Here is a 23,572-nt window from a genome sequence, read left to right as displayed (position 1 = left end):
GGAGCTTCTCAAATTGAATAGTAATCTGTGCCGCCCGGTCATATTGTCAACAAGGCAGCATCATTCAGAAACATGGTGCATCTTTTCAAATTAATTTTCTTTTGAGAAGGCAGAATAGGGCCAGCCGGTGTTATGATACTGGTGGATTGTACGGTTGTGGCTACTAGTACTGCTCCATCTAGTTGTCTGGGATAACAGTTATTAACAACTGTAGCATTTTAGCTAACTCTAACCTTTTTCCTAACCTTAATCTCATTCTCCTAACCTGCAATGTAAGTCAGTGGAGCCTGGTGGGAGGAGCTGTAGAAGGACGGGCTCATTAATGGCTGGAATTGAATAAATGGTATGGAGTCAAACATGTGGTTTCCATATGTTTATCATTCCATTCCAACCATAACTGGATTAGGTTTAGTTAAAATGCTACAGTTGTCAACAAACCACAAGCCATCAGTTTCAAAACAAATGCAATCACTTTTCAGCCAGTGGAGACTCCGAACACCCGACCAGTGTTTCTCAACCTATATGAACACCTATTTAGTCAAATGTCCTCAAAATGTAGCACTGATACAATAAAACAGGGACACTGGATAATGTTACAGCAAAGACAGTAGAGATCTCTTGAAGACAACTGGGATAAGGTCAAATCATGACGTCAGTGATCTTAAGGTCACAAAGTCGGAGCTCTAGAAAGTTTGTTAGAAATGTTTTGTTTGTTTATTCCATGTGTAATTGTGTTGTATGTGTCGAACTGCTATGCTTTATCTTGGTCAGGTCGCAGTTGCAAATGAGAACTTGTTCTCAACTAGTCTACCTGGTTAAATAAATCTGTTCTCAACTAGCCTACCTGGTTAAATAAAGGTGTTCTCAACTAGCCTAACTGGTTAAATAAAGGTGACATCTTTAAAAAATAAAACATTTTTAAGAAGCAGCGCTTAAAACAACTGGGTACTCGGGCTTCTTTCTGACCTGTATATCACAGTTGTCTTGAAAGCACAAAAATGCCCAAATATCCTATTTTATTTGTCACATGCGCTGAATACAAACAACCCTTACACTGAAATGCTTATACAAGCCCTTAACCAACAATACAGTTGAAAAAAAATAAACGTAAAAAATATATATAAATAAAAGTAACAAATAATTAAAGAGCAGCGGTAAAATAACTACAGCGAGGCTATCTACAGGGGTTACCGGTACAGAGTCAATGTGCCGGTTAGTCGAGGTAATATGTACATTTCCGAAGTTTTTTCAAAGTCAGAGATTTCCGAGTTCCGGAGTTGGAAGTTGTTTTGAACGCGACATTTATATTCACTTTGCAGAGATATGATTGGGTCGTTGTAGATTCAAGCCAATCACTGTGCACTATTATTTTCAGCGTCAAACCAATCAGACGGCAGATATTTTTGGCCGCACATCAACGTTATCTTATAGCGCATCATCAACATGGAGCCCTCAGGTAGCTTGCTAAATTATTTCACCCTCGCATAAACATACTAGCGATTGGGAGTGCATGGATATTATTTAGTAAATATTAACGTAACTGTTTACATTTCAAAAGGGGTTTGTTAACTAGTAAACACAGACTGTAATGTTAGCTAACTGTTCTACTAGCAAAGTAGCTAACCAGCTAGCTAACAAGCGATAGCTAGTTTGTGATGTTTGCTTTGCTAGCCAGTCTGAAAATTAACGAGTTTGTGACTGTTTGCATTTCAAATGCATGCATTTATGTGTTAGCTGTACGCTAGTTATTGCCTATCAGCATGATGTTGTAGCTAATTAGCTAGCTGGTTGGGTATGATGATGATGATGAAGATATCACAGCTTGAACAATGATCCAGATGTTTCACCGGATGTATAAATCTTAAGCATCCGGTTGGCGTTTCCAGATGGTGATGAAAGGAAGCCCAGTGGCCGGCAGTGGGAGGAGATGGAGTGAGATGGATTTTGGCTGACATTCAGATAATTTTCTCATCAATTAAACATTAGATATCATTACAGTTTTCTGTTACGAACAGAGTTGACAAAGTTTTGTAGACTTTACCAACGTTTTTTTTTTAAAAGTGCGATGTTTAGTAGTGTAAGGGCGAATTGAGTTATTGCGCACGTCACAGGGTAGGCGTTCCATAACGGAAATATGCAAATAATTCTAGAATGCGCCCATAAGATCTCACTGGCTAGTGCTTGGGTCTGCCCACCCCCTTGCTTGTTCTACCTACTATGATTAATTTGCTCTCATTGGAAACGACAGGCTGTGATCTACCTTGTATTAGTTATAAAAATCTTTGATATGTCTGGACTGTCACAGACAGCAGGAGGAGAAATAAAAGGATGCCGCTTTCAAAACAACTGGGAACTGGGAAATCTCAGACTTCAGTGCTTTCAAAAAAACAAAAAACGGGCTTTGACTGGGAAAAATTGATTTGAACGGTCATCCTACTCAGAATTCAAACTCCGGAGCTCTGGCCTTTTTCTGGAGAGTTGACTTTCTGACCTGAAGATCAGACTTCATAATTTGACATGGAGTTGTTTTGAAAGCGGCACGTGAACTTGGAAAAAATGAGGTCAAACCATGACATCAGTCATCTTCAGGTCGGAAAGTCAGTTCTAGAAAGATGCCAGAGTTTCTGACTTGGGAGACTTCAAAAACAATTTCACCAGTCAGAGCTCATTCCCCCCCAGTTCCCAGTTGTTTTGAATGCTCGTAAGTCTGGGATTTCAGAGTTCCCAGTTGTTTTGAATGCGGCAGGGGAGTGTGTGGGAGGGAAGGTGGTGATTAGGTGTGTGCATTGACTTGCAACGCTTCCATCGTTCTAGGAACCCACAAGGGTTGCACATTTACATTTTAGCTGTGCACTGCCAATAACACACCTGACCTGACAAACTAGTATCAACTAATTATCCAGTCCTTGATTGGCTGATTTAATGTGTTAGTACTGGACAATAATGAAATGTGTACACATCTCCAACACCAGGATTGATAAGAAACCCTGCTTTGCTGGTGACTAAGGACTTCTCTAATTGAATTGCAGGGAACAGAACCCCTGAGGGGAAGGATATGATCCATCTGGCCAAGAAGGCAGAGAAATATGCAGGTATGTACATTGTCTGAAGCATGAATTTAAGGTTGCCATATTAATCAGACTTTTATACCAATGCTTGATGTAAAGTCTGAAACTTATTCCTGCAAAATTGTCAAAGTTTTCCTTAGAAGCCAAAATGTAGAATAAAATTACATTTGAACTTACTCTACCAGTTGTCTGAGCGGTTAGTCCTTCAACCACTCGAAATATGATACAAATGTCCACAGGGAATAATTGCTAATCCAACTTTTTTAGAGAGCCGGTAGGTATATGGTTCTCTCGGCTTGTATTTTTGTGACTAGAGAAAAGGCAGATCATTTAGCATGAACTTGGAGGTGCTGGTTAACAAACGTATGAATACTGCAATTTGAAACAAATTGCAAAGTACATGTCAGAAAACAACACAGTTACTGTGGATTTAAATGCTTTTACTTCCCTCCAAACTGCCAGGGACTTCCCAGGCCTCGACTCCAGTTGTGGTCGTGACCCAATCTCAAACATCAGTCGGTGTCCCCAAGAAGCGCATCTACGTAGTACCCATGCCCCGGCGGGCTCCTAAAGAGCCACAAATCCAGATTCGGACTCCCACTGCAGATGCAACCCAAACCCGGACTCCAGTCCCATCCACAAAACGCATCTTTATTGTATCCCAACCTTTCTCTGCTGGGGGCTCGACGCAAACCCAGGTACCAGGCACTAGGAAACACATCTATGTACTAGCTCAGCCCAAGAATGCTGCTGGGGTCAGAACCCAACCCCAAACTACAGCCAGGATCACAACTCAACCCCAAACTACAGCCAGGATCACAATTCCACCCCAAACTATAGCTGGGAAAATAGGCCCACTTAAAGTGCCAGGACAGTCCCAGATCAAGACTCCAACTGGGGCCACAGTTCAATCCCAGATTGTAGCCAGTGTCAAAGCCCAAGTCCAGCCTGCAGTAGGGAGAATAGACCCTCCTAATGCTCCAAGGCAGACTAGGAAGATGGTTCACTTCCAACCCAAGCCTCTGACAGCCAGGGATGCAGCCCCAACCAAGGCTGATGCCCAGACTCAGACCCCTACTGTCGTGGCAGAGGTGGTCTCTATGCTGCAACACGGAGATGTGAGACCTGCACCGCAGCCATACCTGGTCCACAAAGAAGAGGTAATAGTAAATATCATGTACTGAACAAAAATATAAACGCAACATGCAACAATTTCAACGACTTAGGCCTCCCAAATGGTGCAGTGGTCTAAGGCACTGCAGCGCCGTGCTTGAGGCGTCACTACAGACCGGGTTCGATCCCGGGCTGTGTTGCAGCTGGCCGCCACCGGGGGACCCATAAGTTGGCACACAATTGGCCCAGCGTTGTCCGGGTTAGGGGAGGGTCTGGCCTAAGCTCTAGCGACTCCTGTGGCGGACCAGCCGCATGCACGCTGACACAGTCGGCAGTTGTACGGTGTTCCCTGGCTTCCGGGTTAAGCGAGTATTGTGTCAAGAAGCAGTGTGGCTTGGCAGGGTCGTGTTTCAGAGGAGACATGACTCTGGACCTTCGACCTCTTCCAAGTCCATATGAGAGTTGCAGCGATGGGACAAGACTGCAACTACCAATTGATATTACGAAATTGGGGAGAGAAATGGCAAAAAAAGTTTTTATAAATTTACAGTTCATGTAAGGAAATCAGTCCATTGAAATAAATTGATTAGGCCCTAATCCATGGATTTCACATAGGGGGCTCAGCCATGGATGGGCCTGGGAGGACATATGCCCACCCACTGGGGAGCTAGGCCCAGCCAATCAGAATAGGATTTTCCACACAAAAGGGCTTTATTACATACAGAAATACTCCTCAGTTTCATCAGCTGACCTGGTGGCTGGTCTCAGACGATCCTGCAGGTGAAGAAGCTGGATGTGGAGGTCCTGGGCTCCACACGTGGCTCCACATATATGGTTGTGAGGCCTGTTGGACGTACTGCCAAATTCTCTAAAACGGTATTGGAGGCAGCGTATGGTAGAGAAATTAACATTACATTCTCAGTACAACAGCTCTGGTGGACATTCCTGCAGTCAGCATGCCAATTGCACGCTCCCTCAAAACTTGAGATATCTGTGGTATTGTGCGACAAAACTGCATAGAGTGGCCTTTTTGTTGTCCCCAGCACAAGGCGCACCTGTGTAATGATCATACTGTTTAATCAGTTTCTTGATATGCCACACCTGTCAGGTGGATGGATTATCTTGGCAAAGAAGAAATTTAGCTTTTTGTGCGTATGGAACATTTCTGGGATCTTTTATTTCGGCTCATGAAATATGGGACCAACACTTTACATGTTGTGTTTTATATTTTTGTTCAGTATATATTGTTTTCATTTAATTTAAAGGTACACTTTGGGATCTGGGACTGTTCAATGGTCATTGAAATTATTGATTTGATAGGTGCTGAGGAGGATGGGTGCGCCAGAGAAGATGTCAGTGAGAACGTTGCTGATGTACACTGGGAAGAACCCTGCAGACCGAGACAGCAAGAACAGATTGGTGAAAAACCTGATTAAGGCTGGAATCCCCCCCGTCGAGATCCCTGCCTATATCACCAGTGCCTTCTCCAGGCTCACCGAGGGTAAGAGAGGGAGAGAGAGATTTTCTCCAGGTGACACAAGAACGCTGGGTAGTGGCATGTCCCTAGCTACCTAAAACGATTACCTCAACTTCTGTAACGTGTGTGTGTGTTCCTTCAGGCGACACCACAATGCTGTGTAGTGACATGAAGTCCCTAGCTATCAAACACCTCAACTTCACCAATATGGCCGAGCAGCTCATAGAGGAGACCAACCCTGTGCAGCACTGGTCCAAGATCATCGATACCAAGTAAGCTCTCATAGACGTATACCTTATGTTGGGTCCAAGGTTATCCATTCATCAATGCCAGTTACTACTGGTATTTCAAAGCATCTTAACTTCTGAATATGTTCCATAGATAGGGAAATGATGTATCTGTCATCGTTTAATCTTTTCCTATTTGTCAGTTTGTTAATTAGTCCCCTCACTCCTCCCCCACCCCTCTCAGAGCCCAGCTAGAGGAGATGAGACTGTGTTTCAGGGACCCAGCTAACAGTCGTCTGATGGACAACGTGACCCACGGTATGAGCACGGGCGTGATGGACGCCACCTTCGACATCATCTCTACCCTCATTGACTACCAGGTGCAGCTAATCGCCTGTCTAGTGAACACCATGCCTTCACACCAAACTCCCACTGTCAAAACTAGGCCTTCTCCGGCCCTTCAGACGTCCGTGTCCCTCGTCACCCCCCCTGTTATTACCAATCCGACACCCCTGGGCCCATTCGCCTCCCAACCCCCCTTGAAACGTCTCTATGTGATAGCCCAGCCCCACAACAAGCCCCTGCGGTGCTGCCAAGAGACCCAGAACGAGACCCAGACAGACACCCAGCTCCCTACGGAACCACTGAAACATCAGAAGGGTCGAGGCGTCCAGCGTGGCCCCAGGGGATCTTACAGGAAGAGAGCCGCTTCAGGGGCCTCAGACAGGAAACAGGAAGCGGCTCAGGAGAAGGGGAGGGGTAAGAAGGTTAAGCTAAACCCCTCCCCACACGTTGCCACGGATACCGAGGAAGAGGGGAATGCAAAGATGGCCAAAAAGAGAACTCCTGGCAACACAGAAGGAAACTCTGCAGCTGGATGTACACAAACGAATTGAAAAGTTACAGAATGTGTAGCTGCAAACTCCAGCAGAAAGGAAACCCCAACAGTTGCGGCAACAGAAACATAGCCTCGTTCCAGAAACAGTTTCTGGCTCCTACACTTGTGTAGGCCTAGATATGAGGGGATTGGATAGGTGAAAGCAATTGGATAGGTATAGCAAATCAAATTTGATTTGTCACATGCGCCGAATACAACAGGTGTAGTAGACCTTACCTTGAAATGCTTACTTACAGGCCCTTAACCAACAATGCAGTTCAAGAAAGAGTTAAGAAAATATTTACAAAATAAACAAAAAAATGTCATGTAACAATAAAATAACAATAACAATGCTATATACAGGGGGTACCAGCACTGGGTCAATGTGCGGGGGTACAGGTTAGTCGAGGGGGGGGGGGGTTCAATGTAAATAGTCCGGTTGGTCATTTGGTTAATTGGTCAGCAGTCTTATTGCTTGGGGTAGAAGCTGTTACGGAGCCTTTTGGACCTAGACTTGGTGCTCCGGTACGGCTTGCTGTGTGGTAGCAGAGAGAACAGTCTATGACTTGGGAGACTGGAGTCTTTGACAATTTTTTGGGGCCTTCCTCTGACACCGCCTCGTATTGAGGTCCTGAATAGCAGGAAGCTTGGCCCCAGTGATGCACTGGGCCGTACATACTACCCTCTGTAGCGCCTTACGGTTGGATGCCAAGCAGTTGCCATGCCAGGCGGTGATGCAACCGGTCAGGATGCTCTCGATGGTGCAGCTCTAGGACTTTTTGAGGATAATGGGACCCATGCCAAGTATTTTCAGTCTCCTGAGGGGGAAAAGGTGTTGTCGTGCCCTCTTCATGACTGTCTTGGTGTGTTTGGACCATGATAGTTTGCCAGTGATGTAGACACCAAGGGACTTCAAACTCTCGACCTGCTCCACTACGGCCCTGTCGATGTGAATGGGGGTGTGTTCGGCCATTATTTTCCTATAGTCCACGATCAGCTCCTTTTTGTCTTGATCATGTTGAAGTAGAGGTTGTTGTCCTGGCACTACACTGCCAGGTCTCTGATCTCCCTATAGGCTGTCTCATCGTTGTCGGTGATCAGGCCTACCACTGTTGTGTCGTCAGCAAACTTAATGATAGTGTTGGAGTCGTGCTTGGTCACGCAGTCGTGGGTGAACATGGAGTACAGGAGGGACTGAGCACGCACCCCGTGTTGAGGATCAGTGTGGTAATGTGTTGTTGTCCAGGATCCAGTTGCAGAGGGAGGTGTTTAGTCCCAGGGTCCTCAGCTTAGTGATGAGCTTTGTGGGCACTATGGTGTTGAACGCTGAGCTGTAGTCAATGAACAGCATTCTCACAGGAGTTAATTTTGTCAGGTGGGAAACGTCAGTGTGGAGTGCTATTGAGATTGCGTCATCTGTGGATCTGTTGGGGTGGTATGCGAATTGGAGTGGATCTAGGGTTTACAGGATTATGGTGTTGATGTGAGCCATGACCAGACTTTCCAAGCACTTCATGGCTACCGACGTGAGTGCTACAGGGCAGTAGTCATTTAGGCAGGTTACCTTCGCTTTCTTGGAGACCGGGACTATGCTGGTCTGCTTGAAACATGCAGGTATTACAGACCTGGTCAGGGAGAGGTTGAAAATGTCAGTGAAAACACTTGCCAGTTGGTCCGCGCATACTCTTGAGTACACGTCCTGGTAATATGTGAATGTTGTCCTGTCTTAAAGATCTTGCTCACATCAGCTACGGAGAGTGTGATCACACAGTCGTCTGGAACAGCTGGTGCTCTCATGCATGCTTCAGTGTTGCTTGCCTCGAAGCGAGCATGTGGTGTACCGCAGGGCAGCTCTCTAGGCCCTCCACTCTTTTCTATTTTTACCAATGACCTGCCACTGGCATTAAACAAAGCATGTGTGTCCATGTATGCTGATGATTCAACTGTATGCGCATCAGCAACCACAGCTAATGAAGTCACTGAAACCCTTAACAAAGAGTTGCAGTCTGTTTTGGAATGGGTGTCCAGTAATAAACTGGTCCTGAACATCTCTAAAACTAAGAGCATTGTATTTGGTACAAATAACTCCTTAAGTGCTAGACCTCAGCTGAATCTGGTATTGAATGGTGTGGCTGTTGAACAAGTTTAGGAGACTAAATTACTTGCCGTTACCTTAGATTGTAAACTGTCATGGTCAAAAAATATAGATTCAATGGTTGTAAAGATGGGGAGAGGTCTAGTCGTAATAAAGATGCTAGGGCTGAAATACTATGCATGCCAGTCTCTCTTGGTTAAGAGTTGAGGAGAGACTGACTGCATCACTTCTTATTTTTATAAGAAACATTAATGTGTTGAAATCCCAAATTGTTTGCATAGTCAACTTACACATCGCTCTGACACACACACACTTATCCCACCAGGTCTTTTCACAGTCCCCAAATCCAGAACAAATTCAAGAAAACATCCAATATTATATAGAGCCCTTATTGCATGGAACTTCCTTCCATCTTATATTGCTCAAATAAATAGCAAACCTGGTTTAAAAACAGATAAAGTGACACCTCATGGCACATATTCTCTCCCTTATTTGACCTAGATAGTTTGTGTGTATGCATTGATATGTAGGCTACGTGTGCCTTTAAAAAATATGTATGTAGTTCTGTCCTTGAGCTGCTGTTTTCTATTGATGTTCTGTATTGTGTCATTCTGTATTATGTTTCATGTTGAACCCCAGGAAGAGTAGCTGCTGCTTTTGCAAAAGATAATGGGGATTCTAATAAAATACTAATGACCAAATAAAAGGCCTTTAGCTCGTCTGGTAGGCTCGCGTCACTGGGCAGCTTGTGGCTGGGTTTCCCTTTGTAGTCCGTGATAGTTTGCAAGCCCTGCTACGTCCGACGAGCGTCAGAGCCGGTGTAGTAGGATTCATTCTTAGTTCTGTATTGACGCTTTGCCTATTTTTTTATAATTTGTCTGATGGCATAGCAGGATTTCTTATAAGCGTCTGGATAAGTGTCCCGCTCCTTAAAAGTGGCAGCTCTAGCCTTTAGCTCGGTGCGGATGTTGCCTGTAATCCATGGCTTCTGGTTGGCATATGTACGTATGGTCACTGTGAGGACGATGTCGTCGATGCACTTATTGATGAAGCCAGTCACTGAGGTGGTATACCCCTCAATGCCATTGGATGAATCCCCGAAAGTTTTCCAGTCTGTGCTAGCAAAACAGTCTTGTGGCGTCTGCGTCATCTGACCACTTCTGTATTGATTGAGTCACTGGTAATTCCTGCTTTAGTTTTTGCTTGTAAGCAGGAATCAGGAGGATAGAATTATGAGATTTGCCAAATGGAGGGCGAGGGAGAGCTTTGTATGCATCTCTGTGTGTGATCATAGATCACTCTTTCCTGCTGTCCTCACTGCTTGCAGTAGGGGGCAGTTATTCGCCCGTAGAGTGTTTCCACCATTTTAACGTAAACTGGGTGGGGATTCTTATGGGTTGGGAGCGATCAGACAATGATCAGAGTATTATTAGCCTTAACCTTTTTTTCAAAACACAAAATAATAAGGACATTTTAAATGGTTTGAGCAAGGTGCTGTGCAGAACCACTGATCTACAAATCATCCTGCATTCTAAAGAACTACCCAGTAAGAAATCCTCACGTACAAGGATTAGCAAAACACCTTGCTCATTCAGCCGAATGTAAATCGGCCAAGTCAACCAAGCCAAGGGCCTATAAAGCCCCATAAAACTGGCGGTCAAACAGGGAAATGGTTCCAATCCTTTTTCCACCATTCGTTTTTCCCAAAGGGGATTTTAGAAACGCCTAGAATAAGGGCTGTGTTTCATGTAGGCTTACTCTGGCGTGGCGTTTTGATAACCATGCAAATCTCTTTTGGACAAGGTTTACTTTTATCAATATATTCGGCTCTGATTCGAAAGTGCTAATTAACATCAAAGTAGACATCATGCAAGACTATAAATCCCTGCAAGGTCCCTCATGTCATCTCTAGCTGACACCTTTGCTAACAGGTATTGTGTCATTTTAGAATTTGCCCAAGACAGTTCAGAATTGTCCATTTAAAGAAATGTTACCAATTTATTCATTACAACATTTAGCTAACTTTAGATAGTTAATCCAGAGATTCTTAATTTTGCAGAGATTTGGCAGCCTCGTCCAAATCATCATGGCATTTGTAGTTCTTTATGATAGCCACATTAACAGCTAATCAGCATTTCATTTGATGAAATACAGGCAAATATATTGATAAAAGTCACCTTGATAAAAGGAATCTTAAGTGTAAAATCCCATAGAAGAATGAAGGGTAGAAAACCTGTATGACCGCTAGGTTATATGGATATGTTTACTGTGGTAATGAATTGTCTGCCAACACAGCGGGTGAAAGGGAGGGAGGAACCGAGGGAGCTTTGCAGGGAATTAGGATTTACTCTGTATTAGCGTAGAGGAGGAGGAGGAGGGAGGGAGAGAAAGAAAAACGCCTGAAAGAGCGGGAGTACGGAATATGTAACATAAAAGGCAAGAAGGAAATAAATGGATTCGGGGCTTGCTGAGCATATCATAGAGGAGGGAAGAGAGACGAGGTAGAAAGAAAGGAGAAGACGGTGTCTGAAACAGCAACAGACAGATGTTCCAGAAAGCTGGCGAAGAGATACGGATAAGATATAGGGGGAGAGGGGGAGTGCAGAGGTGTGTAGAAAACATTGTCTGGTTGACAGACGGTTTGAGAAACAACTGCAACAAAAAGGCCGGATGGGAGTCTATACTGACACATATACACCCACGCATACACACCCACAACACACACATGGATAGACTGCAGCCGACCAGTGACTCCGGTCGACTACTGCCAGTGGTACCCAAAGGTGAGTGTTGAGTAGAATTGCGTTTTTTTTTTTAAAGTTTGGTGTGTGAAGATAGACACTACGCTGCGTTGGACTGAGCCACACACTAAACATACTATTGAGCACTGAGCATTACACCACGGATATTGCTTCATTTGATATGGACACTAGCATGGCACCAGTGTGTACAGCGCGCCACAGGAGGGGATTACTATGCGACCTGACACAGCTGCTGTTGCTATGTACCTTACACTTCTATATCAGTACATTATAAACTGGGTGGTTCGAGCCCTGCTGATTGGCTGACAGGCGTGGTATATAGCACAGGTATGACTAAACGTTTATTTGTTTTACTGCTAAATTACGTTGGTAACCAGTGACACCTCGGGGGTTTGTGGTATTTTGCCAATATACCACGGCTAAGAGCTGTTGCACAACGAAAAGCGGAGTGACCCTTAGCCGTGGCCTAATGCCTTATGCCACAACCCTCGTGCCTTATATCTTAAGTATACACTGACATAGTCACTTAGGTTTACACTACTCTGTAGGGTACGTGTTGTATGTGTCCCAGGCTGGGATCTGAACCCGTGTCCCCAATGGGAGAAACCAACGTCTTGACCGTTAAACCTCCTGGGCTGAAGGTGAAACTGATTTTGTTCGTGGACAGGGGTACCTCATCACGAGGCCGACTCATGTCTGCTACGTTTGCTTGTGGTGTCTATAGCGCTGTCATGTATATGTGGTACAATGTTATTCATTTCAAATCGGTACTTGAGGTGGGATGAAAACGATGCCAGAGCTCACCATAATTTTACTGTACCAGGGTTCATATTGAAGGGTCTTGACCCCAGGTCTCCCAGCCCACAGCCAAACGTATTAACCAATGCTGTACTATGGTTATAGGGAGATCGTAACAAGCGAACTGGTACAGGAACTATTCATATTCAATCATCTCTCTCATCCTCTCAGACCCTCTCACTAATGCATTAGATGCCATTGTGGTCAGTACTGATCTCATCGAGGATGAACTCCGACCTCACCTGGAAACAGTACTTACTGTCATACAGGAAAAACGTGAGTCACACACACACACCTCTGACCACAGCAAAGAGGACACAACCTGCCAACGAAACCAAAAATTACACAAAAAGGTGGCCTTTCCTTCAAGGGAGAACTTCGATTTTGTCTATTCTCCAAAAATATATTATTTACAGTAGCCAAGCTATTGTTAAAAAGGATGGAAGGAAGGGGTTTCCATTAGTTACCACAGCCACAAAGTCAAAATATCGTAGAAATTCATGAACACCAAAATGAGCTTTTTGGTCTTATTTTAGGTTAGGGTTAGCAGTGTGTTTTTCAGTTTACGGTTAAGGATAGGTTTAAAATCACATTTTAAGAAGATAAATTTGTGGTAACAAGTGAGGAACAAGAGAGAGAAGGAAGGAAGGGGTTGAGAGCGGGAGAGTTGGATGCGTGACCAATTGGACAAACAGTCGCTAAGCCGTTTGTGTCTGAGGGAGAGAGAGGGAGGGAGGGAGAAAGAGAGACGAAATGGGAGGGAGAGGCGAAAAGGTCACAGGGTTGATTAACCTGCCTGGATTAAACTCACACACACGTAAACAAACCATACACAATGTACATAAACTCAGCAAAAAAAGAAACGTCCTCTCACTGTCAACTGCAGATTTTTTTCAGCAAACTTAACATGTGTAAATATTTGTATGAACTTAACAAGATTCAACAACTGAGACATAAACTGAACAAGTTCCACCGACATGTGACTAACAGAAATGGAATAATGTGTCCCTGAACAAAGGTGGGGTCAAAAGTAACAGTCCGTATCTGGTGTGGCCACCAGCTGCATTAAGTACAGCAGTGCATCTCCTGACCATTCCAGAAGTGCATGTTCATTAATTGTTTATGGTTCATTGAACAAGCATGGGAAACAGTGTTTAAACCCTTTACAATGAGGATCTGTGAAGTTATTTGGATTTTTACAAATTATCTTTGAAAGACAGGGTCCTGAAAAGGGGATGTTTCTTTTTTTGCTGAGTTTACATGGCACACACATTATTCATGAAACAGTTTAGCTTCCGTCCCTCTCCTCGCTTCTACCTGGGCTCGAACCAGGGACCCTCTGCACACATCGACAACAGCCACCCTCGAAGCATCCTTACCCATCGCTCCACAAAAGCCTCGGCCCTTGCAGAGCTAGGAGAACACCTACTTCAAGGTCTCAGAGCGAGTGACGTCACCAATTGAAACGCTATTAGCGCGAACCCCGCTAACTAGCTAGCCATTTCACATCGGTTACACTCACACAGTCACGCACACACAGTATTCACATGCATGCCTGGATGGCTTGTAGGTAAATGGAGGGAGAATACAGTAAAGAGTGTATATTGCGCTTGTTAATATGATGCTGTGCATTTAATCTCTCTTTGTGTGTGTGGTGTGTAGAGCGTGGGGCTGCGGAACAGGTGGCAGTGAGTGGTGTATTACCTACTCTGGCTCAAGCCCTTAGAAGGAGAGGACCGCTTACTTTAATGACTGCTAAACTGGTGTCAGAACTGGCCAGAGAAAGTAAGTCTCTCTCTCTCTCTGCCTCTCTCTGCCTCTCTCTGCCTCTCTCTCTCTCTGCCTCTCTCTGCCTCTCTCTCTCTCTCTCTGCCTCTCTCTCTCTCTGCCTCTCTCTGCCTCTCTCTCTCTCTCCCTCTCTCTGCCTCTCTGCCTCTCTCTGCCTCTCTCTCTCTCTCTCTCTCTGCCTCTCTCTCTCTCTCTGCCTCTCTCTCCCTCTCTCTCTCTCTCCCTCTCTCTGCCTCTCTCTGCCTCTCTCTCTCTCTGCCTCTCTCTCCCTCTCTCTCTCTCTCTCTCCCTCTCTCTCCCTCTCTCTCCCTCTCTCTCCCTCTCTCTCTCTCTCTCTCCCTCTCTCTCCCTCTCTCTGCCTCTCTCTCTCCCTCTCTCTGCCTCTCATGGTTGTCATTCACTGCGTCTTTCTCCATCAGCGGTGATCAGGGAGAGGTGTGGGGAGACAGGGGTGTCATCTGCTCTGCTGTCTGTGCTGGTCTCCAGGGATCAGGAGCTGCTGATACACGCTGGCCGCGCTATCGCTCGTATCTGCTACGAGAGCCGTGAGTCATCGCTAACCTCTGACCCCTAACCCTCGACCACAGCCTTATATCTAACGCTTCAAGTCTAAGCCCTTAACCTAACCTTTCTTACACATATTTCTCTCTCTCTCAGGGTGTCAACAGGAGCAGTTGTTGCGTTTGGGGGCGGTCCCTAGGCTGGTTGGAATCCTGCTGGGTTTTAAAAGCAACCAGGCTCTGGAGGGTGTGTGTCTTGTGGCCCTGTGTAACCTAGGTGACATGGGAGAGGGGTGGGAGGATGGAGGTATATCGTGGGAGAGAGGCGTGTCACTATGTCCCGAGGAGTCTGTGTTTCGTGGCGTGACTTCTCACTCCTGCGGCTTTGGCTCCATGGTTACAGTCGTCAGACTGACCCAGTGGTCGCCCGGGCAACACACCGTCAGCATCGAGGTGTTATCCCGTTACTCCATCGGGTTCTGGACAATGCATAACAACCGCCGGACAGTGCGACGTTCACCACTCTCTCACCTGGGAACGTGTCCTAGGTTCTACAAAGCCATCAAGTACTCCGTTCAGAACATTCCCAACAGTAGGAGCCTCAAGTCACTGATCTTCCACACCTTCCTTTGAGAGGGGGATGGACTACAAACATGGCAGCATATTATGGACTACAAACATGGCAGTATATCATGGTTTACAAACAACGCACCATATTATGAACTAAAAACATTTTTCATTGACTATGAATATGGTATTCTATCAATGACAAACAGGAGAACTCATTCACACCTTAGAGAGGAACGGACTACAAACATGGCATTTTATGGACTACAAACAGGTTGACTCTGAAAGTCACTACAGATACATCAGGACTGCAGACAGAAACCGAGATGACTGTGGGTGTTGGGGTTCTGGATGTACCTTACCCAATTAGAAATAAATCGGAGTTCAATTTCTTTTCAAAATTGACGTTAAAGATTCAAACCTATTTCTTTATTTTGTTTTTAAGAAATTCTAAAATAATTTGACAACCCCGCTTTGTACGCTTTTAAATGATATCAAACTCAACTGTTTACCTTTTTTTCAGTCAGTGATGAAGACACGTGTCATGGTATGGTGGGGTGTGCAAATGGGTCAACTTTGGGAGCCTCTATCTTTTGAAGGTTTTGGCATTCAGGTCCAAGATGTCCCTTTTTGACCTTAAATGGGAAAACATGTTTGAAAAATGTTGCTTAATCAAAAGTGATGCTGTCAAAAAGTGATTCAATTCAAATGGATTTACCCCCCCCCCACACACACACACACTACTAGGTCCGTATAGCGGCCGATAGGTTTGTTCATAACATTCATTATACACAATACAATCTTAGACTGAACTTCTTACTGTGTAGCTCTTTCTCTCTATCTCTGGGTTTTGTATCATACACAATGTTTAAAATGTCAGAACAGTAGTTTTCTCATAAAAAAAATTGCATATTCAAGAACCGGTGACACTTGTAATTTCTGCTGTGCCATATAAAACCATGTTTTTGACAATTCGTTAGCCAATTTTACTACTCCACAAGTATTTCAACCGAATTCTGCATAATTTTAACCTGTTGACCGTTAACGTTAAGTGGATGGCCATATAAAACACATGTTCATGTAGGCCATGAACAGTACCTAGTAATGCCTTACACTGTTAGAAAGCTCAGATTGTGCTTTTTTTTTATTAGCTATTCATTATTTTTTGATTTTATGCATTTAAAAAAACGGAAATGGTTCCAATGTTTTTTCCGCCATTCATTTTTCACATTGTGAATAAATAAAGTATAATTCATTGTGTGTTTGGTGTAGGTGTTCCTTGGCATGACGTTTTAATAGCCGTGTAATTCTCTCTCGGACAAGGTGAGTTTTATCAATAAATTCGCCTCAATTTACTCTCAAAAATTCGCAATGCTAATTATTGATGAACGTTACCTTGTCAGAGAGATTTGCGTGGTTATCGAAACGTCATGCCAGGGTATTCCTACACGAAACAGAGACATTTGAAGTAGTTATAACATCCCAGATGGAACAATTGGAACAATTTCCGGGTTTTATGACTCATACTGTGACACTCAACAGTAAATAGTATGAACAATAGTAAATTGTAGATTTTATTTTCACATTTCATATGCTATGAACAACCTATTATTTAAAAATGGCAAAATAGGGCTAAACACGTTTTTAGATAATCTACATATTCTCACAATTTTACAACTAACATGCTGTAAGATTTCAGCTGAATTATTACTGTAAGAATTTTTATATTTAATGGTCAGGGAAAATCTAACTCATTTCCTGGTGCAATAATCATTAAATTCGTTCTCTCCCCCCTTGGGTTTCCACTAGATAGCACAGCCACAAAGCCAGAATTGGCTATATCGTTAAAACTGACAATTGTTTAATTTTTAATTTAAGTAATGATGATGACAATTTTTTTGTTTTTTTAATTTCACCTTTATCTAACCAGGTAGGCCAGTTGAGAACAAGTTCTCATTTACAACTGCGACCTGGTCAAGATAAAGCAGAGCAGTGCGACAAAAACAACACAGAGTTACACATGGGATAGACAAACGTACAGTCAATAACACTGGAGTGATAGATGTGCAGATGATGATGTGAAAGTAGAGATACTGGGGTGAAAAAGAGCAAAAGAATGACAATATGGGGATGCGGTAGTTGGGTGGGCTATTTACAGATGGGCTGTGTATGTAACTGATGTGAAATGGCTAGCTAGTTAGCGGGGTGCGCGCTAATAGCGCTTCAATTGGTGACATCACTCACTCTGAGACCTTGAAGTAGTTGTTCCCCTTGCTCTGCAAGGGCTGCGGCTTTTGTGGAGCGATGGGTAACGAGGTGTGCAGAGGGTCCCTGGTTCGAGGCGAGGAGAGGGACAGAATATGTACAGGTGCAGTGCTCGGTAAGCTGCTCTGACAGCTGATGCTTATAGTTAGTGAGGGAGATATTAGTCTCCAGCTTCAGTGACTTTTGCAATCCGTTCCAGTCATTGGCAGTAGAGAACTGGAAGGAAAGACGGACAAAGGAGGTGTTGACTTTGGGGATGACCAGTGAACTATACCTGCTGGAGCGTGTGCTGCTGGTGGTTGTTGCTATGGTGACCAGTGAGCTGAGATAAGGCGGGGCTTTACCTAGCACAGGCTTATAGATGAACTGGAGCCAGTGGGTTTGGCGACAGATATGTAGTGAGGGCCAGCCAACAAGAGCTTTTGGGGCGGCAGGAAGCCTAGTGGTTAGAGTGTTAGACAAAAAAACAAAAGGTTGCAAGATCAAATCCCCGAGCTGACAAGGTAAAAATCTATTGTTCTGCCCCTCAACAAGGCAGTTAACCCACTATTCCTAGGCTGTCATTGAAAATAAGAATTTGTTCTTACCTGACTTGCCTAATTAAATAAATGTAACATAAATACAGGTCTCAGTGGTGGGTAGTATATGGGGCTTTAGTGACAAAAAGGATGGCACTGTGATAGACTACATCCAATTTGCTGAGTAGGGTGTTGGAGGCTATTTTGTTAATGACATCGCCGAAGTCGAGGATCGGTAGGATAGTCCGTTTTACGTGGGCATGTTTGGCAGCATGAGTGAAGGAGGCTTTGTTGCGAAATAGGAAGCCGATTCTAGATTTAATTTTGGATTGGAGATGCTTAATGTGAGTCTGGAAGGAGAGTTTACAGTCTAACAAGACACCTAGGTAATTGTAGTTGTCCACATATTCTAAGCCAGAACCGTCCAGAGTAGTGATGCTAGTCGTGCGGGCGGGTGCAAGCAGCGATTGGTTGAAGAGATGGTGAGGAAAGCACTTTTAAAGAACAACCAGGCATCCTCTACTGACGGGATGAGGTCAATATCCTTCCAGGTTGATTAGAAAGGCCTGCTCGCTGAAGTGTTTTAGGGAGCATTTAACAGTGATGAGGGGTGGTCACGGACCCATTACGGACGCAGGCAATCTAGCTTAGATTGTAGGATGGCTGGGGTGTTAAGCATATCCCAGTTTAGGTCACCTAACAGTACGAACTCTGAAGATAGATGGGGGGCAATCAATTCACATATAGTGTCCAGGGCACAGCTGGGGGCTGAGGAGGGTCAATAACAAGTGGAAATAGTGACAGACTTATTTCTGGAAAGGTGGATTTTTAAAAGTAGAAGCTCGAACTGTTTGGGTACAGACCTGGATAGTAAGACAGAACTCTGCAGGCTATCTCTGCAGTAGATTGCAACTCCGCCCCCTTTGACAGTTCTTTCTTGACGGAAAATGTTGTAGCTGGGGATGGAGATTTCAGAATTTTTGGTGGCCTTCCTAAGCCAGGATTCATACAAGGCTAGGACATCAGGGTTGGCGGAATGTGCTAAAGCAGTGAATAAAATAAACTTAGGGAGGAGGCTTCTGATGTTAACATGCATGAAACCAAGGCTTTTACGGTTACAGAAGTCAACAAATGAGAGCGCTTAGGGAATAGGTGTAGAACTGGGGGCTACAGGGCTTGGAATAACCTCTACATTACCAGAGGAACGGAGGAGTAGGATAAGGGTATGGCTAAAGGCTATCAGAACTGGTCGTCTAGTGCATTGGGAATAGAGAATAAAAGGAGCAGATTTCTGGGTGTGGTAGAATAGATTCAGGGCATAATATACAGACAGGGGTATGGTAGGAAGTGAGTCCAGTGGAGTTAAACCTAGGCATTGAGTGACGATGGGAGGGGTTGCGTTTCTGGAGGCACCAGTTAAGCCAGGTGAGGTCTCCGCATTTGTGGGGGGTGGGACAAAAGAGCTATCTTAGGCATGTTGAGCAGTAGACAATACATATAGACATTAGAGATAGGCATAAAGCAATCATGGGTGTTTGTCGGGAGAGCTCAGACAACAACGGGTAAATGGCGATGATGGAGCACCTTGCCATAAGGAAAAAGTAAAATAATGGAATTAAGAAATAAAAAAAATATTATGTTCATGTTCATGTTGCTATAAAAGGAAGCTATAGAATTACATTTATTAATGTCTACATTCATTTTTGACATGTTTATTATATTACAGACACCTTAATGCAGACTTTTAAATTATATTATATGAGCAAAACAGTACAATAAAAAAATACATAATTTTTTTTTAGAGTGTAATAATGTTACAGTGACTACTACAACAACAACAAAAAACACTTAAATATATTTAATTTTGTCTTGAAACATTTCATTAAAATACTATAGAATGCCATTCATTCCAATGGAGGACTGTTCCTACTAGGGAGTGCCAATACGGCTGACCGATTTGACCTAACAGAAGTTGATTTATAAGAGAATTACCTTGATATGCCTGGATAAAACAATGACATTATAAAAGAAAGTCCCTTAAATAGTGGACTTAATGTTTTTTTGTTTTTCTTCTGATAGGAATATTTTTCATAACAGGTGCAAGGTGTGTTACCTGCTCACATAACCTGTAGCCACTCCAGGGGAAGACTGGGATAATTCGGCCCTAGAATTTTATCCACACCAGACCACATCACTGCACATGCCGCAAACTCATTATCACCGGTGCCACTAGCTTTACAGTTGGTGGCAGCAGCCCATGATTTGTTGGACCCATATCGTGAGTTGGCTCAACATCTTATAAAGTCATTCAGAAGTTGTTTCATCTAACACGTCCAAGCAGGATATTTTGACTTACATCCGAATCCAATGATAGTCATGCATTTTGGGTTGATGTGTAGACAATAGTTGCTATATTTTACTGTCCAAATTAAGGTGACCATATTCTGGGAATTAAAATCGGATAGAAAAAATTGTCTATCTAGTAATTTTACAATCACCCAAGTTTGGTAGCCTATGCTGTTGGATGAACTTTCTGGCCATGGGCATTGTGGTTCATGCTATGGTTTGTATTGTATTACTGATCACCACACAAGCAAACGAGTTCGGTACAGGGATCGATTTTTACATGGCAAATCTCATTGGATACAGCGTTTGATTATTGATATACTTCAGAGTTGCTTTTTTTCTTATGAAGGCTAATCAGGGACGTCTGGTCATCCTAGTCAAAATAGAACTCCAGAATTTCCAGATTTTTTTTTGTTTCAATAGAGATTAATTACATACATCTTTATGTGCACTAACTAATATCATAGGCTAATTAATTTGGGGTTCAACACCTGAGGAAGTGGAAACTCAAAACCCATTGCTAACTTTAAATATAATACCCACTGCCAGTAGTCATGTGGCCTTTAGGGCTATGCCCTCGCAATGGCCAGTCCACATTTCATGCGCACAACTCCATATCTCAAAGCCATATCAAATATAAAATAGTTGCTATTCAGCTGAATACTGAGAAATACAAATTATACCTACAGAAAGCTGAGACCCTCATCTCTTCGACAAGGACAAGCGGGCGAAGCTTCCAAAGCTGTGTTTTCCCGCAATGACATTTTGGAATGTTATACGATCAGACTGCATTTTTCTCTCGAGCTATGGGGGTAGAGGAGAGCTATGGGGGTAGAGGAGAGCGGCTTGCTCATCACATCAGCAGGGCCCAGCAAGGGCACAGGAGCAGGGCAGACACTTTCATTACAGGAATCATGAGGATAATGCACTTCTGTTTGACCAAATAATGGTTTTAGCCACCCAAAAAATGGGACGTTTTGAGTGAAGTCACAATGTAGAATGTGCTCTTTCTCATGTACAGTGGCTTTTGAAATTATTCATCCCCCTTAGCATTTTTCCTATTTTGTTGCCTTACAACTTGGAATTAAAATGTATTTTGGGGGGGGTTGTATCATTTGATTTACACAACATGCCTACCACTTTGAAGATGCAAAATAAGTTTTATTGTGAAACAAACAAGAAATAAGACAAAAAAAACTGAAATCTTGAGCGGGCATAACTATTCACCCCCCCAAAGTCAATACTTTGTAGAGCCACCTTTTGCAGCAATTACAGCTGCAAGTTTCTTGGGGTATGTCTTTATAAGTATGGCACATCTAGCCACTGGGATTTTTGCCCATTCTTCAAAGCAAAACTGCTCCAGCTCCTTCAAGGTGGATGGGTTCCGCTGGTGTACAGCAATCTTTAAGTGATATGCCACAGATTCTCAATTAGATTGAGGTCTGGGCTTTGACTAGGCCATTCCAAGACATTTAAATGTTTTCCCTTAAACCATTCGAGTGTTGCTTCAAAAGTATGCTTAGGGTCATTGTCCTGCTGGAAGGTGAACCTCCGTCCCAGTCTCAAATTTCTGGAAGACTGAAACATGTTTCCCTCAAGAATTTCCCTGTATTTAGCTCCATCCATCATTCTTTAAATTCTGTCTAGTTTACCAGTCCTTGCTGATGGAAAAACACCCTCACAGCATGATGCTGCCACCACCATGCTTTATTTATCTAATTATGTGACTTCTGAAGGTAATTGGTGGCTACAGATCGTTTTTAGCGGCTTCATAGCAAAGGGGTGAATACATATGCACGCACCATTTTTCTGTTAATTTTTTATTTATGGTTTTACCATTTTGTGTATGTCCATTACATGAAATCCAAATAAAAATCCATTTAAATTACAGGTTGTAAATCAACAAAATAGGGAAAATGCCAAGGGGGGTGAATACCTTTGCAAGGCACTGTATAGGCTACCTTTCTGTTAATTTTAAAAAAATTTACTATCCATGATGTTGTCTGTCTAACTGATGAGAGAGTCGGAGCAGGTCTCTTTGCTGATGTCGCATTTGACATTGAATCTGTCTTTGCGTGACCTCAGCTCAGCCTATCAGAAAAACCGTTCCGGCCCATCTTGGGCCATCTGTTGCCCACTGATCAGCCAAAGGCTCATTATAGATTAGTATGGCCATGTCACCTTTCTCATTGTTTTATTTAGTATATCATTGTTTGTGTGTGTGTGTCAACTTTGACCAGACCACCCAACAACAAAAATGCCCAGCCCATCTGGCATTTTCCAGAATTTCCAGATGGCTAATCCGCCCCTGAGCCATTCTGATCCTCTTTCACTATCAGTGACAGACTGATACTATTGATAAGACTATACAGTGGAAAGGAAGGCTGGGTTTCACTGAAACCTGTCATTGCAATGTTAAAACAGTTTGCCAATTACAACCAGACGTCCGCTTCTAGCATGGTGTTATCACCTCCCCAAACAGAAAAAAATACATTTAAAATACATTTTGTTTTTATTTATTAATTCATTAAATTTGTATTAATTTAAAATACATTTTTGGAATATACTGTATGTCAAAATGTTCCGAATTGGTCAAATAATATATTTTAAATATATTAGCATTGTATTTGTGTAAAAATGTATTTTAATTAAATATATTTAATAAGAAATACAGGCCCTTCGGAAAGTATTCAGAACCCTTGACTTTTTACACATGTTGTTTCGTTACAGCCTTATTCTAAAATGAATCCTTGTAGTTAGATGTTTTAGTATTTGATATTGTTGCCGTAATTAATTGTTATAAAGTTTGCTAGTTAGCGTAGCCTCTTGCTAAGCGATTGTGTAGAATTGTGTAACATTTATTTTTACACTACTATACAGGGTAATCTGTTGCTATGTGTTGGACAACACACATACAATTTGATGGTTTTACATGCTAGAATGCATACCTTTTGCACTATTTGTAAGTGAAATGCCTTTATTTTGGTACAGATACTAATTCATTGAATATCAATATCTATGTGTACTGCTAAAGAGACTGAATATAAGATATAAAAGTATGTGAATTAATATTTTTTGATGTAGATATTTCTCTATTGATAATGAGTACTGTGAATTAAAAGAATTCTACAAAACAATTGTTGTGAACCAGAATTGACCCTCGACACTTGT

General features: G+C 43.1%; 1 protein-coding gene across 3 annotated transcripts; it reads left to right on the top strand.

Annotated features, from left to right (window-relative positions):
• Nucleotides 1-1,395: 1,395 nt before the first annotated feature.
• On the top strand, nt 1,396-17,239 carry si:dkey-21e13.3 (uncharacterized protein LOC100150043 homolog). 3 transcript variants are annotated; one of them, XM_036946130.1, is made up of 10 exons: nt 1,396-1,456; nt 3,030-3,092; nt 3,531-4,228; nt 5,502-5,682; nt 5,801-5,930; nt 6,130-6,203; nt 12,589-12,693; nt 14,080-14,202; nt 14,625-14,750; nt 14,863-17,228. In XM_036946130.1, exons 1-10 carry the CDS (start codon nt 1,444-1,446, stop codon nt 15,336-15,338), a joined length of 1,989 nt encoding a protein of 662 aa, XP_036802025.1. In that variant the 5' UTR covers nt 1,396-1,443; the 3' UTR covers nt 15,339-17,228. The 3 variants fall into 3 exon arrangements, with proteins under 3 accessions (XP_036802025.1, XP_036802026.1, XP_036802027.1); XM_036946131.1 differs by lacking the exon at nt 3,531-4,228 and having other exon boundaries at nt 1,439-1,456; nt 14,863-17,236; XM_036946132.1 differs by lacking the exons at nt 1,396-1,456; nt 3,030-3,092; nt 3,531-4,228; ... (1 more) ...; nt 5,801-5,930; nt 6,130-6,203 and adding an exon at nt 10,041-11,640 and having other exon boundaries at nt 14,863-17,239.
• The last annotated feature ends 6,333 nt before the right edge of the window (nt 17,240-23,572 follow it).

This window comes from Oncorhynchus mykiss, chromosome 16 (assembly GCF_013265735.2).
Source record: "Oncorhynchus mykiss isolate Arlee chromosome 16, USDA_OmykA_1.1, whole genome shotgun sequence".
NCBI classification, from domain to species: domain Eukaryota; kingdom Metazoa; phylum Chordata; class Actinopteri; order Salmoniformes; family Salmonidae; genus Oncorhynchus; species Oncorhynchus mykiss.
This window is presented reverse-complemented; position numbering and strand designations above follow the sequence as displayed.

Coding starts and splice junctions, on each gene's coding strand:
- si:dkey-21e13.3 (XM_036946130.1), top strand. Junction 3,093..3,530: donor GAAGGCAGAGAAATATGCAG/GTATGTACATTG, acceptor CCAAACTGCCAG/GGACTTCCCAGGCCTCGACT. Junction 5,683..5,800: donor CTTCTCCAGGCTCACCGAGG/GTAAGAGAGGGA, acceptor GTGTTCCTTCAG/GCGACACCACAATGCTGTGT.